This window comes from Lineus longissimus, chromosome 17 (genome assembly GCF_910592395.1).
Source record: "Lineus longissimus chromosome 17, tnLinLong1.2, whole genome shotgun sequence".
NCBI classification, from domain to species: Eukaryota; Metazoa; Nemertea; class Pilidiophora; order Heteronemertea; family Lineidae; genus Lineus; species Lineus longissimus.
Genome location: NC_088324.1, coordinates 668,248 through 688,833, shown reverse-complemented (window position 1 = coordinate 688,833; position 20,586 = coordinate 668,248). Strand labels below are relative to the sequence as shown.

General features: G+C 41.6%; 3 protein-coding genes across 6 annotated transcripts in view; 2 read left to right on the top strand and 1 right to left on the bottom strand.

The window, feature by feature from the left end:
• LOC135501914 (CDK5 regulatory subunit-associated protein 3-like) overlaps positions 1-20,586 on the bottom strand; it is a 281,400-nt gene that overhangs the window by 182,046 nt on the left and 78,768 nt on the right. The gene's annotated exons all lie outside the window — the stretch shown is intronic.
• The window catches only part of LOC135501909 (serine beta-lactamase-like protein LACTB, mitochondrial), a 158,523-nt gene that overhangs the window by 113,168 nt on the left and 24,769 nt on the right, over positions 1-20,586 (top strand). The window lies entirely within an intron of this gene.
• Positions 1,884-16,557, top strand: LOC135501621 (IgGFc-binding protein-like). The gene is made up of 14 exons (XM_064793836.1): positions 1,884-1,942; positions 2,166-2,464; positions 3,022-3,221; positions 3,517-3,709; positions 4,253-4,351; positions 5,519-5,569; positions 5,896-6,143; positions 7,134-7,423; positions 7,824-8,122; positions 8,680-8,879; positions 9,174-9,366; positions 12,299-12,940; positions 15,232-15,342; positions 15,772-16,557. The coding sequence occupies exons 1-14, from the start codon at positions 1,884-1,886 to the stop codon at positions 15,885-15,887; spliced, it is 3,000 nt and encodes a 999-aa protein (XP_064649906.1). The 3' UTR covers positions 15,888-16,557.

The window sequence follows — 20,586 nt, the reverse complement described above, 5'->3', positions numbered from 1 at the left end:
GTACCAAGTCAATGGCTCCAGTAGTTACGAAACGTGCCCTGCTAAGAGACGACGGACGACGACGGACGACGGACGCTTCGCCAATGCAAGAAGCTTACCTCTCTGAGAGGTAAGAAAATGCATCTCGGTTGTTTAGGCCTCAGGATCAACCTTAGGCCTATAGAGCCTAAATGTTTAGAGAAATTAAAAATACTCCTTCCCCCGGAGAACCTTTGCGGGTGGCTCTTTTCAGGTGAATTTCAGCCCTCCCCTTTCCAGGCCGACTTTTTTAATAGAATTTTTGAAAATACATGTAGGCCTATGTACCCTCTCCCGTGACAAGTGTCTGAAGATGACTACCTTTTTTTCCAGGAGGCCCAGCGTCGATTTATTAACATCAACCTCTAGCAGTAGGCCTAGGCCGGGGCTTGGACTGCTCCAACACTGCCTATCCAGCCTAGCATGGGATAGCGCATTTACCTTCGGCCCTATCTGCTGTCAAAAAGCGTGTATTTTGTGCCACCTTGCACGAGCACAGAGACTGTGCAGAGTACACCTTACCCGGTTACAGGTACATATCAATGTATGTCACTGACCCAAGCACATCAATGTGGCCATTGAGGGTATCATCAGCAACTTATTTTGCTAAGTCAACGAACTTCTTAGAACAGATGCATTAGATTAATCAGTGAACCAATGCATGTACGTACCGTGTCGGAACCGGCCAACCCCAATTCACAATGACAAAAGATAACCGAAGAAAGTATAAGGAATGATCGCAACATCTTGACTCGCACGTGTATCGAAACTGTATACAAAGTTTCGCTTTCAAAGTTGGCATATTAGACTTGGAACAAACCGTTCACCCGGTAGAGACATCTTGCGGCTGAATACTTATCTATCTCCATCAGAGTTGGCATATTGAAGTTGGAATCATGTCCATCAGAGTTGGCACTATTATAGAGTTGGAGCGTAACAGTCAGACTATCCTGCGCTATTTTTAGCGATGACCAGACGTTCACCAGGTACATGCCCTGTGTTATCGGTCAATCATGTGTATGGTGACTTGTGCCGCCAGGCCTAACGGGAAAATAATCCTGATTCATACTGCATACTGAACCTCGCGATATTATATCACAGTATATCTTGATAAGTTGCAAAAACCCTTGTGGTCAAGATGAACGTGCAGTTGCATGTAGCCTTTGTATTGTATTTGGCCCTACTCTCATCGAATTGAGAAGTGGACAGCAGCGTTAGAAATGGTGATTGTCATGATCGAGGGAAGTAGAAAATGATGATTGCTTATCTCGCGATTTCGCGATTTCTCATCTCGCGGTTTATAATAAGCCATTTTTGAACAAACAGAAGTTGCGATACAACCATCGACTAATCTAACAATTTATGTTAGCCAGTTATATGGGGCATTGCATCACTCTCTAACAAGTCAGCACAACTTTGTTCTGCAGGTCAGTGGCCTCACACAAAGAATGCCCTTTAACCTCAAACTCAAAGGCGGACATACTCTCAGTGCCACAAAATCTGGAGCCAACGACTTTAAGATATCAGTGCCAACCTGTTCCTTCGCTTTGTCATTCGGTGGTCAATATGGAGGTATTGTGACATCTCTTGGCCACTGGCAGTATGGAGGTGCTGGAAAGCTTACTGGAATGTGTGGTGACTGCGATGGAATGGCAGATGCCTTGACTAGCTTCAATAATTATCAGGTTCCCGATGACTCGGATGTGCCATTAGTTAAGTAAGTGTATGTTTCAAACAAGCCGTTCGAAATATGATCAAATAAAACAAAAGAAATCGGTTGTTTACCTTGAAATAATAAGTTCTATGCTTGATAACATCAAGTAGGTCTTTATAAAAACTTGATAACATACATAACAAACCACACTATGTCTTATCTGAATCCGGATCCTGCAATATTCAACCGATGTCAGAATTACATCGAAAGGTTCAGAATAGTATTCGCCCTTTGTTGAATACAAACAGATAGCCTTTACTTGCGGTCATGAGTACCGTCACATTCAAATAAGACAGGTGGGCGACAGCTTATTCGTGATATCCTTTCGAATAGTTCGTCCAGAGAGGTAAGATGAATTTGGAAGTCTTACCATATAGCAGATTTTTGCATTCATTCTAAATAGAAGTCGAATTTAATAGTGTTGATACTTTAGCTGTAAGAAGAGCGAGGATCCAGTCATCAAATGTTCGGATAAGAACAATGCCCTCATTGCATCAGACACGTACTGCGGTTACATCAAGTCAACCACTGGACCATTCGCAGAGTGCATCAAGAGCGGAAAGGTAGACTGGAAGTCAGCCTTTGCTGCTTGCAAGATAGATGCTTGCGCTTTTGTGGACAAACCCGAGTCCATTAAAGAAGTGATATGCGCTGATGTGGGAGAATTCGCCAGCGAATGTCAGTTGAATGGTTACCAACCTTCGAAGGTTTGGAGAACAACCACATTCTGTCGTAAGTTTGACTGATTCTGCTTTTCAAAAAGATGCTTTGGCTGCAAATCTACAATAATGGCCTTCCAATTGCTTGTCGAATATCAAAATGGAACCAATGAAGTTCTAGCCTTGTAACCCTCAATTTGATTGGGGAATATTCCTGAGGTCACGCTATGCCTACAGCAACTGGTCACAGAAGTTCGAAAATCAAGAACCATTTGGCTTCGGTGTGGAGCAAGTGGTGCTAGCGTTGTTCCAGTGCATCTGGAGTGGGTCCATTGGCTCTAGGATCTGGTAAATGCCAAGAGCGTCTGACTTCAACCCGAGTAAATTGGCTCTTGGGGATCTTGTGTTTGGTCAGCGCCTGCGTCCATTGACTCATGTTGTGTGATTCTGGTGTTTGGGCAGTGGCTCTGATGTGAGGCCATTGTAAATGATGAGACCTTTCCTGACATCCTTAAAACAAGCATGAAGACGTTAAAACTATCATCACAGTTTTCACTTCATTATCGAATGGTCTCTACCTTGTTCTCTTTTTACTGTTAATATACGATTAATATCAATGTCATTTTCCAGCAATGAAGTGCCCTGCTAACAGCGTATATGAGTCAAAGATGCGTCCGTGCCAACCGACGTGTATCAAGCCCGAACCAATCTTCTGTGAGGATGAGTTGATGGAAGGCTGCAAGTGTAGTAAAGGCTTCATCCGAGATGGTGATTCGTGTGTCCCTGAGCAGTCATGTGGCTGTTGGGATGCAGACAAAAACTATTACACGGTGGGTAATGAGTAGAACCTTACTGAGTCAGATCGTGTCTAACTCTTGACCCTAAACTGCATAAACGAAGAAATCGCCCCCCTCGCCGTCTAAGACAATGTTACCTTCATCAACCATTTGATAAGTACTTCTGCTTATATTGCTACTCTTATGAGGAAAAAACTATATGGACTTTGCTTCGTCTCTTTTTCGGTATGACGTAATCTCATCAGGATTGCAGAGACCATAGCATGTAGTGGGGCTTTTCATTGTTCTGCATATGCTGATATTGTCAACAATTCTTTTTACCTATCAGATTGGTGATGAGCGCATAAGCTCCGACTGCACGACACTTTATAAGTGTATCAAAGTAGGATCAGTCGCCAAGCTAGGGTCCAGTGAGCTTAAACCTTGTGGCAAGGATGCTGTATGCAGACCTGGAGACAAAGGGGTATATACCTGTGTCTGCAAGAAAAGATACCAAGGAGATGGATTCAAATGCACGAAACGTAAGTGCAGCAAGTATGGGTGCCGTTGTAAATGACACCTCACCTGTGGAAACGAGCTTGATATATCACCTCGTGACTGGTATAAACTCGCCAGCAGACGCCACGAAGGTCGTCTGGGACCATCAGTCATGTGCTTTCCATGGTTATGTCAACATGTTTAGAGTATCTGTAATATGTTTTCCTGGCCCCTATACATCCCATCCAAATGATACCATTAGTTTTCTTTACAAAACTCTGTTTCCACGAAGTGCGTACCTTAGCATCTTTCATATGCTGCAGTTATCTATACAAGCATCGGAACGTCCTTTGGTTCATCCCTACAAAGGCCAATATTTTTGCCAAATTTGCCATCCCTTTGCGTGTCTTCTTAACCGGTTATCATTTTCCTTCATAAACGATATTGCAAACGGATCTCCATCCACACGACCGAAAGGGTGCACTAAAGTTTATAAGTTTCAAGTGTTTTTCTGTTGAAAGATTAAACATTAACTAGGGAGAGGAAGAGGTTTTCACTGCCAGTAATTAACTTCCTTTTTCTTCAAGAATGCACAAATGTTGCAAAGAGATGGACGGGGGATAAATGTGTCAACCGCTGCGCTCCAGAGGAGATCTGGGATAACACCAAGAAAATCTGCACACCGAGTTAGTATGAGACATCACAGGATTAGCCTACAACATAGCACTTATCCTTTTAAATATATCTGTCTTTCTGTAGTTTATCCTCTTGAGGCAGCTCGACTGTGGTAAAACAGTGTTGTATTTTAAATGCGTTGCAACTCGTTTTCATTATCTGCACTCGCTTTTTGGATGCGACCTCACCAAAGGCTTTGCCAAAGCTACTTAACCATCGCGATCTCATTCATGATAGAGTGACGCGCAAGTGCGGTGTGAATTCCTTAAGCCATGAGTTTGTACATTAATACACAATCACTGGGTGGATTCTAAATTGAATCCATTCTAAGCTGAATGAAGTTTCGTAACCATTAATTGTCGTTTAATGCTTTACCTTTTTCTCTAGGGTGCACCGAGTCTCAGTTATGGAACATCCCGACCAAACGATGTGTGGACAGTATGTATGTCTTATCTCAATAACTGTATAATAACAAACGCACGATAACGATTACTGATGATGAAGCCTGGGAGATACTAGTGCCGTGGTCCTTGGCCTCGACATCCAAGGACCGTTGGTGGCAGTCATTAAGATTTTCGTGATTGTGAATGTGATGATGGTTAGGTTTTAATGTTAGAATGTATACTCCGACCTGATAATTATATTAATGAAGTTCATATATCCTTTTGGAGATATATTTGGAAAAGCCAGAGTATAAAAGTTATTCCGTTCAAATTTTACCTTCAGGGTGTAAACCTTCTGACATGTTGAAGAAAGGAGACTGTGTTGCTCGTAAGTATAGTTCATTATATTGGAGGATATTCAATGTAAAAAGATATAATACACCAAAGCCTTAATTCCGAATCCTTAAATTTCAAATTATGGATTCCAAGATGTTCAATCTGAAAAAGTGCTCGTACATCAAATGATTTGTTGATACATTAAATAGTTTGTCAGATGTAGTGTAGCCTGTACGCTGTTCAGAGACGATGATAGAATAGACAAAACACTGAAGGGAAAAGTCTGGTTCAAGGCAAGCAGTTGTTAACATTACCGAAGCCACGTAGTCACTACTGTCTATCTACATTCAGCTTTGCTTGGAGATGTTACATGACATTCTAATTTCGATCACTCATCAAGAGGTGTTCGTTCTTAACCTCGAGGCTAAATACACATTTTCGTGTTTTCCTTCACTTCAGGTTGTACTCCACCGAAATCATGGGATCTCAGATTGAAGAATTGTACAGAAAGTAAGTCCGTCTTTGGAATTGAGTTTGAATAACCAATAACGAACTAATTGATTAGTGATAAAAATGCCTCTGTAGATGATACAACGCATTAAAACTTTATCTTGGTTCTCAAAGTGTTGCTCTTGAAAGTTGTTCATCCAAACGACATGTATTCAATTATCGGTGCATCATAACGGTAAGTCAAATTGTATATCAGGCGTGTTTAGACTCATTTGATTCCAAACTATGTAGCGAAGTTGAGTGTCTCCTCAGCACAAATTGATGCATGTAGATTATTGATGTTTGATGTATACTAAGTGTAGCTCTCCGTCTGTTTTATCCACTAGAAATCTGCACCTGCAAGGCTTGGGGAGATCCCCATTACCATCGTTACGACGATTTTACCAGAATGATCGACTTCATGGGTGTCTGCAAATATGTCTTCTCCAAGACGACCAACTCTGACGTCGCGTGTTCCTTCTCCATTGAGGTGAAGAACGAATATCGAGGCAACACAATTGTGTCTTTCGGTAGGATGATGGACCTGAAGATGGGAGGTTTCGTTGTCAGACTTCACAAGGACGGATGGACTAGGGTACGTTCTCATATACTAGTATATGCTCCACCCTTTTTTGATGAATTTGAGCTGTTTGATAAATTGCTAGAACTGTCATATTGTTGTGGTGGTTCATTGTTCTTTCATCAAGACAGAATCTCGATCTGCACACTCTAATAAGATGTTTGGATCAAAGAGCGTTTACATCTCACTTGTTTCTCATTGGGGTTTTTTCGCGTTACTTGCATGTGATAGGCGAAATCAAAATGCAAGCAATGTTCAATCAATATTCTGAAGTGTAATGGTATTTTTACCGACTTATTATTAACCGCGAGATGCGGAATGCGAAATCGCTAGATGCCAACCTCTGTGAGAGTAACATGCGCCAGAGGATGTATTGCAAATATGGAACCTGAAAAGGCGAACATTTATGAGACCGAGGCTGTAGTCTGGAGTTATCCTTGTTTTGATTTGCCCATTGAAACAGACTCCGCTCTGCGATGTGTGGAATTTAACCTAACTTATAGCCTACTTTCGATGGTCAGACTATCCCGTGCTATTTTTAGCGATGACCAGACGTTCACCAGGTACATGCCCTGTGTTATCGGTCAATCATGTGTATGGTGACTTGTGCCGCCAGGCCTAACGGGAAAATAATCTTGACACATACTGCATACTGAACCTCGCGGTATTATACTCACAGCATATCTTGATAAGTTGCAAAAACCCTTGTGGTCAAGATGAACATGCAGGTGCATGTAGCCTTTGTATTGTATTCGGCCGCACTCTCATCGAATTGAGAAGTGGACAGCAGCGTTAGAAATGGTGATTGTCGTGATCGAGGGAAGTAGAAAATGATGATTACTTATCTCGCGATTTCGCGATTTCTCATCTCGCGGTTTATGATAAGCCATTTTTCAACAAACAGAAGTTGCGATACAACCATCGACTAATCTGACAATTTATGTTAGCCAGTTATATGGGACATTGCATCACTCTCTAACAAGTCACCACAACTTTGTTCTGCAGGTCAGTGGCCTCACACAAAGAATGCCCTTTAACCTCAAACTCAAAGGCGGACATACTCTCAGTGCCACAAAATCTGGAGCCAACGACTTTAAGATATCAGTGCCAACCTGTTCCTTCGCTTTGTCATTCGGTGGTCAATATGGAGGTATTGTGACATCTCTTGGCCACTGGCAGTATGGAGGTGCTGGAAAGCTTACTGGAATGTGTGGTGACTGCGATGGAATGGCAGATGCCTTGACTAGCTTCAATAATTATCAGGTTCCCGATGACTCGGATGTGCCATTAGTTAAGTAAGTGTATGTTTCAAACAAGCCGTTTGAAATATGATCAAATAAAACAAAAGAAATCGGTTGTATACCTTGAAAATAATAAGTTCTATGCTTGATAACATATATAACAAACCACACTATGTCTTATCTGAATCCGGATCCTGCAATATTCAACCGATGTCAGAAATACATCGAAAGGTTTAGAATAGTATTCGCCCTTTGTTGAATACGAACAGACAGCCTTTACTTGCGGTCACGAGTACCGTCACATTCAAATAAGACAGGTGGGCGACAGCTTATTCGTGATATCCTTTCGAATAGTTCGTCCAGAGAGGTAGGATGACTTTGGAAGTCTTACCATACAGCAGATTTTTGTATTCATTCCAAATAGAAGTCGAATTTAATAGTGTTGATACTTTAGCTGTAAGAAGAGCGAGGATCCAGTCATCAAATGTTCGGATAAGAACAATGCCCTCATTGCATCAGACACGTACTGCGGTTACATCAAGTCAACCACTGGACCATTCGCAGAGTGCATCAAGAGCGCAAAGGTAGATTGGAAGTCAGCCTATGCTGCTTGCCAGATAGATGCTTGCGCTTTTGTGGACAAACCCGAGTCCATTAAAGAAGTGATATGCGCTGATGTGGGAGAATTCGCCAGCGAATGTCAGCTGAATGGTTACCAACCTTCGAAGGTTTGGAGAACAACCACATTCTGTCGTAAGTTTGACTCATTTTGCTTTTCAAAAAGATGCTTTGGCTGCAAATCTACAATAATGGCCTTCCGATTGCTTGTCGAATATCAAAATGGAACCAATGAAGTTCTAGCCTTGTAACCCTCAATTTGATTGGGGAATATTCCTGAGGTCACGCTATGCCTAAGGCAACTGGTCACAGAAGTTCGAAAATCAAGAACCATTTGGCTTCGGTGTGGAGCAAGTGGTGCTGGCGTTGTTCCAGTGCATCTGGAGTGGGTCCATTGGCTCTAGGATCTGGTAAATGCCAAGAGCGTCTGGTTTCAACCCGAGTAAATTGGCTCTTGGGGATCTTGTGTTTGGTCAGCGCCTGCATCCATTGACTCGTGTTGTGTGATTCTGGTGTTGGGGCAGTGGCTCTGATGTGAGCGCATTGTAAATGATGAGACCTTTCCTGACATCCTTAAAACAAGCATGTAGACGTTAAAACCATCATCACAGTTTTCACTTTATTATCGAATGGTCTCTACCTTGTTCTCTTTTTACTGTTAATATACGATTAATATCAATGTCATTTTCCAGCAATGAAGTGCCCTGCTAACAGCGTATATGAGTCCAAGATGCGTCCATGCCAACCGACGTGTATCAAGCCCGAACCAATCTTCTGTGAGGATGAGTTGATGGAAGGCTGCAAGTGTAATAAAGGCTTCATCCGAGATGGTGATTCGTGTGTCCCCGAGCAGTCATGTGGCTGTTGGGATGCAGACAAAAACTATTACACGGTGGGTAATGAGTAGAACCTTACTGAGTCAGATCGTGTCTAACTCTTCACCCTTAACTGCATAAACGAAGAAATCGCCCCCTCGCCGTCTAAGACAATGTTACCTTCATCAACCATTTCATAAGTAGTTCTGCTTATATTGCTACTCTTATGAGGAAAAAACTATACGGTCTTTGCTTTTTCTCTTTTCCGGTATGACGTAATCTCACCAGGATTGAAGAGACCAGAGCATGTAGTGGGGCTTTTTATTGTACTTCATCTGCTGATAGTGTCAACAATTCTTTTTACCTATCAGATTGGTGATGAGCGCATAAGCTCCGACTGCACGACACTTTACAAGTGTATCAAAGTAGGATCAGTCGCCAAGCTAGGGTCCAGTGAGCTTAAACCTTGTGGCAAGGATGCTGTATGCAGACCTGGAGACAAAGGGGTATATACCTGTGGCTGCAAGAAAGGATACCAAGGAGATGGATTCAAATGCACGAAACGTAAGTGCAGCAAGTATGGGTACCGTTATAAATGAGACCTCACCTGTGGAAACGAACTTGATATATCCCCTCGTGACTGGTATAAACTCGCTAGCACACGCCACGAAGGTCGTCTGGGACCATCAGTCATGTGCTTTCCATGGTTATGTCAACATGTTTAGAGTATCTGTAATATGTTTTCCTTGCCCCTATACATCCTAACCAAATGATACCATTAGTTTTCTTTGCAAAACTCTGTTTCCACGAAGTGCGTACCTTAGCATCTTTCATATGCTGCAGTTATCTATACAAGCATCACCTGTTGAAACGAGCTTGATTTATCCCCTCGTGACTAGTATAAACTCGCCAGCAGACGCCACGAAGGTCGTCTGGGACCATCAGTCATGTGCTTTCCATGGTTATGTCAACATGTTTAGAGTATCTGTAATATGTTTTCCTTGCCCCTATACATCCTAACCAAATGATACCATTAGTTTTCTTTGCAAAACTCTGTTTCCACGAAGTGCGTACCTTAGCATCTTTCATATGCTGCAGTTATCTATACAAGCATCACCTGTTGAAACGAGCTTGATTTATCCCCTCGTGACTAGTATAAACTCGCCGGCAGACGCCACGAAGGTCCTCCCGTTTCGTGAGATGTACACAGAAGACCTACTCCCTACTATGAAGTTGTATTCAGTCATTGTACTACAACATGCTTCTTTGCGTGTTTATTATGTCGCATGTAGAAAGTGCCATTTGCTCTTTTCATGTCAAAAGAGACTATTTTAGCCAATTTATACTTGTTTAGCCTATTTAAAGTTTTTAATATGTTTTCCTTGCCCCTATACATGCCAACCAAATGATACTATCAGTTTTCTTTACAAAACTCTGTTTCCACGAAATGCGTCATGCTATATATGCTGTACTTATCTATACAAGCATCAGAACGTCCTTTGGTTTATCCGTACAAAGGCCAATATTTTTGCCAAATTTGCCATCCCTTTGCGTGTCTTCTAAACTGGTTATCATTTTCCTTCATAAACGATATTGTAAACGCATCTCCATCCACACGACCGAAAGGGTGCACTTAAGTTTACCAGCTTCAAGGGTCATTCGGATCAAAGGAAAAATTTGGCCCCTCACATAAGTCGCTTACATACACAGCGGTGAAAAATATTTTCCACCGCGGGGACAATTATTTCCGACGGCGGTTGTTAATGAGGAGAGAAAAAATATAATTCAAATACATGTACATATATAATGAAAATAAACGCATGTCCTATATGGGCCACCGTACAATGCACTAGATCATTGCAAACACAAATCTTGACACGAGAGGCGCTGATTTCGTTCCTTACAACGCCTCTAGAACTGGTAACTTGCCACCATCTTGAAAAGCAGTACCGCGTGTACAGAAAAGGAAAGAATCTTTCTGAATTAACACGCATCACCACTAAGCCCGCGAAAATGATTGCTGCACTACGCTGCGTTTATAGTTCTCCATACAGTCATCTTAAAACCCACCAGTAAGTGTCAGATTTTATTGATAAAGATCATATTTTCTTAGTTATTAATAAAAGAAAACGTTTTATGAGAGAAAGTGGCAATAATTCGGCCTGAATATGATTTACAGTCCGAACTGGCGATGCGGCGGATGACTTAGGATTATCAAAACCCTGAATCTAAGGATGCCGAGATCCAAGATGGCGGCAATCGATCAATTCTGAAGTTTTTTTAATTTCGGCACTGGGGTGAGTCTGTGCCAACCCTAATAACTCACCGATACTTTATGCTCTTCCGATCCATGATTCAGCATTTGTACGACAAAATAAGGACGATGACGATAAGACGGCAGAAATCGACACTCAACAAACATGCAGTTCCGGGTGTGGCAAAAGGCGTATTCTTATTTGAAGCGCCGACCCAACCCAAGTGACGTCAATTTGTGCGGGAACGCATGAACATAGGCAGATTGATTTAAGATCATTTCGTAACTTTGACGCACATGAATCTCTCACATCTTTGATGCGCTCAAATCCTTATTTTACTTCCTTGAACTCACGAGGGAGACCATCATACCATTGCACTGTTAAAGCGCCTGTGATGAGACCCGATGAACCTGTTCTAATGTTTGCTCTAGTCTAGCCCTCGAATTTCGGCTTTCGAAGCGCTGATCTCTGATCGGAGCTTTCTACACTTCCCCTCTAGATGCGTATTCGCGCTTCGCATCAGGCCATGAACGTTTCAACGTCGGACCGAAAATCGTCCAAACCGTTTTTAGGAGTAGGCCTACTTAAACTAACAATCAAATTTCTTATGAATTCTTGGAGTTTCCTCAAGTCAGCGTTTGAGATCCGCTCTGATTTGCATGCTCCTTGGTCACGATCGTTGACTTGTTTTAAATCCATTTTGATCCTGAACGGCTTTGAAAAGCATGGCTACCTTCAGTTCAACCTGGTCGGGTGATTGGGTATTGTTGGAATCAACCGTAAGGACTGTTTGCTATGCGGTGCCGTGTGGCTGGTTGACTTGGGAGATCGGCTCCTCGGGATCAACAACTTTACCATCAATGGATTTCTGCAAGAGTTGGTAATTTGTGGTGACTCGATCCGATGTTGATTGTTTACAGTTTGGCTTTCACAATGAGTTGTATATGCAGGTGTATTAGATGCTCATGCAGCGTTTTCTTGTGCCAGACTATGAGAATCTTACGAAGACCCTTTTCCATGGCCAGCTCTCTCATAAAACTAGATTTGATGTTAAAGATGTATACCTTATGTTCCTATTCATTATTTGTTTCAAATGTGTAACATGTCTTCAAAATTTGCATCTAAAAGCTTGGTGTTCTCCAAATTTTGGTGATGACTACCTTCGTAAAACAATGACTACTTTTGTAAAACACCCTTAGTGCCTTAGTGTTTGTCGATTAAGTGTTCGATTTCTGTTTCAGGTGGTATGTCGAGCTGTGGCTCGTGGCTTCTTCTCGGACCTAGGATCGAGTCCAAACCAAGCGGCCTTGGTGGCCTAACCCTATCTACCGTAGGAGCCACAACTCTCACCACCGGCCCTGAAGGTATCAACGCATGGGTTTTCACCGCGCATAACTACGTTAAGATAACCAGTGACGGAAAGCTGGATATTGAGCGTGATAGTTTCACAATCGCGACTTATCTTTACCAAGACGTGCTTAGAGACGGGCCAATCGTGGAGTGGAGAGGAAGAGGAGCTTACGGAACTCACATGTGGATTCATGGAGGCAAGCTTTTCACCAACCTGGATGCCCATACTGGACACAGCCATATGCAATTTCATATTGCTCCACCAACTAAGAAATGGTCGTTCGTAGGGATCAGCTACAGTCAACAAACTGGCAATTTGGTGATGTGGGTCGATGGTAATGTTGTCATCAAGAATGTCGGAGCCATAGGACTCCGAGACATGTTGGGTGATTTGTACGTTGGACTCAGACCGGCAAATGGTGGGTCCAAATTCACGGGAAAGCTGGCCGGAACAACGCTGATGAGATGTGCAGTCAGTGGTAAGGCCCAGATCGAGGAACTTAGGAAGCTGATCATAAGTAGAGCCAAACCTGGTAAGTTTAAACACGATGCTCTTTCTACCACATGAGTAAATCATTAGAATACGAAGGTTTACCTGACAATGAGTTTTCCCTCACAGCAGTCTTCTCATGTGATGAATTATATATTCTTATCTGAAATGTCGGTATTCGAATAATATCGTGAATACGTAACACTGTTTTTGTTCTTGATCTGGCGGCGTATGCCCAGTAACCACAGACATAGACTCGTCATCTACCAGGCATACTTCGCCCGATATGTCCGTTTAACCAAAAAATAACTAAGTTATTGTTCTGACGGTTCGGGTAAGAATAACCTAGCAAGGCCTTGTCATTCCCGATAGGTGAAATAAAACTCCAATACCAAAGTTATAGCCTTGTGGTAGCTTTCGGCACCTCACACCTGTCAACATATTATGTATATGTCTCCGCTCTCAATAGAATTTGGAACAAAAAATGTTGGCCATTCAAGCATGAGATTACAGTTAAGCGTACACTTTGGTAAATTCTATGAAGAGGAAATCAAGCATCCTATTCCACGAGAAGCACAACCGTTTAGCAGGATCTGCGTTCAGAAAATTGATATCTAAGGTTAAAAAGCCAATTAAAGGACAAGTCGAAACGTTTTCGAGAAGCTAGGTTTTAAAAGAGTATTTTGTGACGGCCATACTTGAAATATATATGCAGGCATATCTCTGCCTACGTAATTCCATGATGTGGGTATAATAGTATGCATCTCTGTAAAGAGAAGGACTGATGCAGGCGTTTCGTCTTTAGTCTTTCATATCTTTCCTGATTGTTTTTAAAGATGAAAACAACTTTACATTTTGAGAAAAACGATAACTTCAATAGAAGGGCTTTTTTCTGTTTCCAATCGTGCTGATGAGACGTAATTCTATCTAGTCTTTCGATATGCTCACAAAAATTAATTATGATTTGATAATTGTCTTTGAAAATAAATTTGGTTTGTTGTTTTAAAGTGATCAGTTAGTCCCCAGGCCTCTCGACGCCGAAGTTGGCGGCCAGTGGATCCCGGTCGGAGCACACCTGCCCAGAATCGGCATCCAGTAGCGTCTTTTCCGCCACTTTAGGCTGCCATTTTGAAATCATGTGACATCAAGACGCATACTGATTGGCCATAGCCTCGCCGCCGACGCCAATTCAGGCGGCAATCCGTAGCACACCTGGCTTCTTCTTGCGTTCAAACGCGGCGACCCGCGTCAAAAATCAAAAATGTTAGATATTTGGCGTTTAGTTGCGGCAAGTGGCGGCAAGTGGCGTTCGCCGACGCCGTTCGTAGCAGACTAGGGATTTTTCAGGCGTTCAGGACTCTTGCGGCAAAAAACGCCTGTGAACGCCGAAGTTGGCGGCTAGTGTGCTACGGGCTTTAGGAATTTGATTGAAATATGCCTAGAGCCACCCTGCGACACTGCGTATCCCGCGCGACACAACACAATAAGCAACATCTGGCAAATTGAGAAGTGCTGAAAACACAAAAGAGTTTTTCTCAACACGTTTTATGTGAAGAAACCCAAAGGCGTTGTGTTAAAGGAGCTTAGGTCTTTTGACTTTTGACTGATGTTTGTTCAGGATTGAATTTCGAAAGGTCAGTTGGTGTACCAGGGACACATTCGTCATATTCACATAGACGTCTGATGGCCAAATTGGTCCCTAACCAACTTGTATTAATCGACACTCTTACAATAGAGATGAAAGCAGCCTTTGATTGACACAATTTGATAAAAGTGACAGATGTAGGTGAACATGTTTCTTTGACATACTCCTTCAAAACTGGGTCTAAATTAACGTCAATGTGGCATATTCAATCATAATCCAAAATCAGTTTACTCTTCAAACATTTGGTGGAAAAATCTGTCAATGACGAAAATGTAAACTACTTTGGAGTTAGGAAATGAACCCTTGGAGATGTTCATAAGTCGATGCAAATAAAGCCGTAATTGTTAGCTTCGAAGATCGTATGTGCAAAAGAAAACGAAATTGATATACCTTTCCGTGTCAAAGGGGAGGGGTTAAACTTGCTCAGCAGATTCTCAACAAACTCATGTCATCTTCTCTAAAGCTTTACGAGGGGTCTGACGAATTGACATGTTTTCTCAGGTTATCTAATGTTATGTATGGTACACGACACATTAATGTGCAGCGTCCTGGCACCAGTTATTTTCAATATACCCCGCCTCCCTACTTTTTAATATATTTTAAATTTTGCGTACAGGTAGGAGTTAAAAAAGGAATATCTCAGGATGCCTGCGCAGTTACCTGTATATTGCCGATCTGTCTCCTTCCAGCTACATGTGACACGCAAATGAAGACCAAGGTAGCTAGTGGAGTGACATATACATTTGCCGGGATGCAGTATTACTGCAAGGATGACGGGAAGTATGCTGAAGTCAAGAAGGGTGAGTTCAAGCTTTGACCTTGATCCCTCACCGATGAGGTCAAAGGTCAAAGGCCATTTGAGATATGACTAGTCAGATTCAAATTCATAGCCATCGCCTTCACCCGAACCAGGAGGGAATTTATGAAGGCTTATTTCAACAAGATGAAGAAGTTGTCAGGATTCTGACCTCATTAACCGAATAGCAATGGCGAAATCTTTGAATAGTAAGGCCACCAGGTGGTGCCTTGATGTAACCTGACGTTGCTCTTTTCGTTTTTAGAAAAAAAACACGGGATTCATTTACGGCCGTAAAAATCTCCATACATTTTTAGCACAAATACTTTTCCCGATACAATTCGACGCTTTTTTGTGTTATGTTTTAATGAAATTTTCAGGTGATTTTTTTAGTGTATCAAATTCATTCAATGCGCCTTTCTTTCACTTTCAGTTGGCAATTGTGCTATCCCTTTCAAATACAAGGGCGTGTGGTACAGTGGATGCATCGATTCAAAACCATGGTGTTCAAAGGACCACGTCTACACCAAAAACTGGGAATATTGTTGAACCCGAACATATCGACTAACTTTTCGCATGGTCTTAGAACCATTGTACTCCAATATGCTACACAAAACTACTAAAAACGCTATCAACTCTAAATCTTTCGATAATAGTGGAACTTTCTCTTGATTTTCCGATGTAAAGAGAATTGCATTTTATTTTACATCAATCTTGATTCTGTGGTTGTAAACAAAGGCGCATAGTCTTGTCAGGTTCTAAAGAAATATTTCAAAGGATTACTGGTCAGAACACTTTGTATCCAACTACCAAAGTAATACTGGTGGAAAATGTAATACCATTGTCTCATTAAAGACACGCTTTGAGAATGAAAAATATTAAGACATTATTGCGAATAGACGCGACCGACTTTCGCTTACCCGTTTTAGAATCAGCAGTCATAGGTGGAAAATTGAGACGAGGAGGTTTGTTCAACCTATCATTCCTCGAGAAAACAGATTCTGTCATTTTTGTTCTGCTTCTAAAAATATAAACTGTGTTGAAGATGAAATCCATGTTCTTTTAGACTGTCCAAATTTTCGAAAGGATAGGGAACTTTTTATCGAAAAATCCATCCCACAGTACCCTTCCGTCAACCTCCTATCAAAAAAATTCATTTACCTAATGACTGCTGAGGGTGATTTACTTCATAACGTTTCAAAGTTTTGTGCAAATAATTTATAAGACAAGTGACTTTATTTCGATACTGGTATTTTGATACACTTTGTTCATCTTTTAAACTGCTGTATCAAGTGTGTATGCACCGTCTCCTCGCACGCTGACAGAAGGGGTACATTCCTATAGACAGATCCCCTTTGGTTTTTCTCCTCCTCTTATCAATAGCTTCGATAGCTTTCCGCACTCACTTTATTCTGCTCTCCTCACCGATGTAAGTTTGCTTATAAGGTGTTAATAAACTAATTGGTAATTGTAATTCTAATAAATTGTAATCATTCTTTTTCTTCACGATATTAAACTATTGCAGCATTAAAACACAAAATGGGTCATTGTCATTTTCTTGCTTAAATTTACGAATTCAGAAGATAAAATATGATAAAACTTTTGATCATTCTGTTGAACACTCTTCGCTCCCAGCAGTTTGAAAGTCCTGTGAATGTATTAGTGTCTTTTTCTCTCAAGGAGCCGCATTGGACACTGTGAGGTGTCACATCCTTCGAACTAAAGGGACACAGCTCATGTGCCCTTATCAAATAGCACTTCAGGTTAGTTATAGCTCAGTTAGTTGTCTCGTATCAGGTACCACCCAAGAAGTACTCGAGTAGTGTTTGAGGAGATGATATGAATAAACACCAGCAAATGCTTTGTCTTCAAGAGACGATAGCGGTTTACCAGTTACTCTAAGCACGGGTTACTCTGGGCAGAGATGGGGTGTCAGTGTCTCTCTCAAGAGCGTACAGCGGACTGTCTGCAGGATGCCTCATCCAATACTAAAGAGACAGGGCTTTTAGCACATCTGTAGGGATAACCATACATCGTAAGGATAGGATACAACACAAGTTTGAATGTCCTGGAATAATTCGCGTCTCTTTACGAGACTAAATCGGACGCTCTGTAATGTCACATCCTTCGAACTCCAGGGACACATAGATACACACATTGAGCGCCAGTTATTTTCCGTGAGTCGTGGAGAAATAGGACTTTGTCAGTAAAAAAAAATTATCTAGGCAGATTTCGCAAGCCCTCACGAGCGAAGATGTATGAAAGATGGTCTGTGGTGTCATGAAATCCTACTTAAGTTCAGTCACGCGATATTCGTAAATCGGCTCAATCATTGATACCATGATGACTATACAGATATAGGAAACCAGACAGAGCTATTCAGAACTGTCGTCATACAAAGACGTTGGTCTCCGCAAGACTTAGAAAAACTGTCTCTTCTTCTCGATCGTCAACTGCTTACACACAAGTTGGGGATCTCATTCGGGTTGAATGCAAATTAAGTTACGGTACAGACTCTGGCTATTTCGTCCCTGACCGCAGGCGTGAGGTATTTATGGTGAAGAAGGTGCATTTGGTAAGTGCATAAATCTCACTTAGAGACTTAGAGGAGAAAGAGTTAGTGGCCGGCATGCGGAATCAGAAAAGGCTGACAGTAAATTGTTGCAAGTGAAGATAGTGTAGTGTGTTAATAGAACTTGTTGGGAGTGATCCGCACACTTATCGACCGAAGGACAAAAGACGAAGGTTCTGATATGACAACATTTATTTGGCAAGTACATGCATATGAATAATGCAAAACTTGGAATACAATAACACAACGATGATACTGCTGACGCCGCTCGAGCCGCTTGAGCAAGCGTGTCAAGGGATAAGATGTTGGGTGAGTGCGCATGCGGGGCATGGCATTGAGGGTGGTGCACTGTGAGTGTCGATAAGGATGGGGGGGGGGGGGGGGGCAAAGGCAAATGACAATAGCATAATAACAATTGAACAATGTACAAGTCGTAAGTAACCGTGACCGCTTTCAAGGTGGCAAGAACTGATTGCTGACCAAAACAATGACATATTCTGTTAACACCAATGGATCATTCTCTTGTACTGTATTTTAGCCCAAAACCGCCCAATCAAAATGGTGCAGAGACTCGATTGACGTTTATTGTCTTCAAGAGGAAATTGATCTCAAAACTGATATGGGCCTATAGTATAAATAATATCCTACCTAAAATATAGGCCTTCTGTTAAATTAGGCCTGCCTCAAGAAAAAAGAAAGAAAACCTACAACCAATTCCTCTTGAAAACAAATATGTCAATAAGGCTCCACCATGCATCATTTGAGTAAAACAATGTGGAAACACATTTTTGCTGTGATCAAGAAATAGCTCCATTGTTGTAATGTTGCACTTCTTGTGCTGTGAAATAGCTCAGATACGGTAAATAGATTGCCACATTGAAAACGGAACAAGAAATAGCAATATTCTGGATCAGCGAGTACATACATGAAGTGCTATTGATTTCAGGAATAAGCACATATTTTGCAAGGTTCACTTTTAACAAAGAGTAACAATGTTCGATGTTTAATTTTCAGGGTCGAAAACAGGTGAGTGTCAACCCATTCTGAGCCAACAGCATGAATAACAACAAGAAAAGGGTCAATTCCGTTGGGAACTGCTGTCCCTTGATCATGGCTCTTGACTACTGGCCTGGAATAGAAAGGGAAGATTTAGATACCAAGAAACATTGAAATATACAATTTAAGAAATTGAAGTATTTGATCATTTTTCATGACGTTTTTTTTTAAAATCTTCTATTAGATATGCTCCCCGAAATTGGTGGCTTCCCCCTTGTCCGTCAATAAAGGCATTCAAGAGTGTTGGTCAACCATGACTTTCTCCTTCGTCCCTCCACCATAAGGCCTAGTTTCTCCTTCTGACATCACTATTTCGGACACTCAGCGCCCCATTTCTGGAAAGGTGTATAGCATATCAGTAATATGTCTATACACATGTTTATGTCTGTGACAGCCTCATTGGCACTAATATGATGAATCTATTAAATTAAATTGTCAGGCAATGGTGGTCAACCTGCCTCAGGTTTGTCCCAATATCAGTCACATGATGACGGACCTAAAGCCTCATTTCATCAACTGTAGCAGCTTATCGAATTTTATCTCATTTACCTCAATTGTGTTCCATAAATCTGGCATTCTGAATATTTATCTCTCAGAAGTGGCCTCGGTCGCGTTGGCTCGATTCTTGGGACGGGACAGCGAAACCACACGAGATGGAGCAATCCCCCTGAAAAAATTGGAGACAATTCGACTGCTGCTTCAGTGAACAATGGGCGATCTGTTCAGGAGACGTCTTTCAAATTGCCCATTGTTTCATAAACGAGAGCTGGACAGACAGTTCCAGCTACTCTTCGCAGATTTCCTTCTTCCAATGCACACATCGCGTTTTGTCTCGACCGCACTTGCACAGCTATTTACTTTAAGGTCACGTGCAGGTCTTATTGGTAATTGCTGGGGTGAAACTTGGTACTGCGGGACAGACTTACATGTCCACAAAACGCAATGTCACTGCTGGACTGATTTACAAGTCCACAAAACGCAGAATCGGACATGGACATCATTACCCCAGCAAGAACCCAATGTAACCCCACAAATAGGGCCGTTTATAATGTTTAAGACATGTTTATACAATAACAATGCTGAAGCTATTGCCTGCAGTGACCTTGCTAATGATTTTTATGTGGGAGGGGCCAGGGACCGTGACTATTGATAAAGTCCTCACGATATTATATTCGTCAACAATGGGGCACAGACTTTCAGATATTTTCGTGACTGACATATATTACCAGTACAGTCCAATATCATTCTATTCTTCGTGACCGACCTATATTACCAATACAGTCCAATATATATTTCTTTTTTTGACTGACCTATATTACCAGTACAGTCAAATATATATTTCATTTTTCGTGACCGACCTATATTACCAGTACAGTCCAATACACATTCTATTCTTCGTGACTGACCTATATTACCAGTACAGTCCAATATATATTTTATTTTTCGTGACTGACCTATATTACCAGTACAGTCCAAAGATACTATTTAGTCTGTATATTATTCTAGGGCTGGGGTGGGGATGGGGAAATTCTCCAGTGACAAACTTTTAGATTGTCATTCTGGTAAAAAGAAAACACGTCCAAAGAAGAAATTTATTCTCATAACTTTTAACAATGCTCG

Coding starts and splice junctions, on each gene's coding strand:
- LOC135501621 (XM_064793836.1), top strand. CDS start 1,884: ATGTCTTATCTGAATCCGGATCCTGCAATATTCAACCGATGTCAGAAT. Junction 3,710..4,252: donor TGGATTCAAATGCACGAAAC/GTAAGTGCAGCA, acceptor TTTTTCTTCAAG/AATGCACAAATGTTGCAAAG. Junction 12,941..15,231: donor CATAAGTAGAGCCAAACCTG/GTAAGTTTAAAC, acceptor GTCTCCTTCCAG/CTACATGTGACACGCAAATG.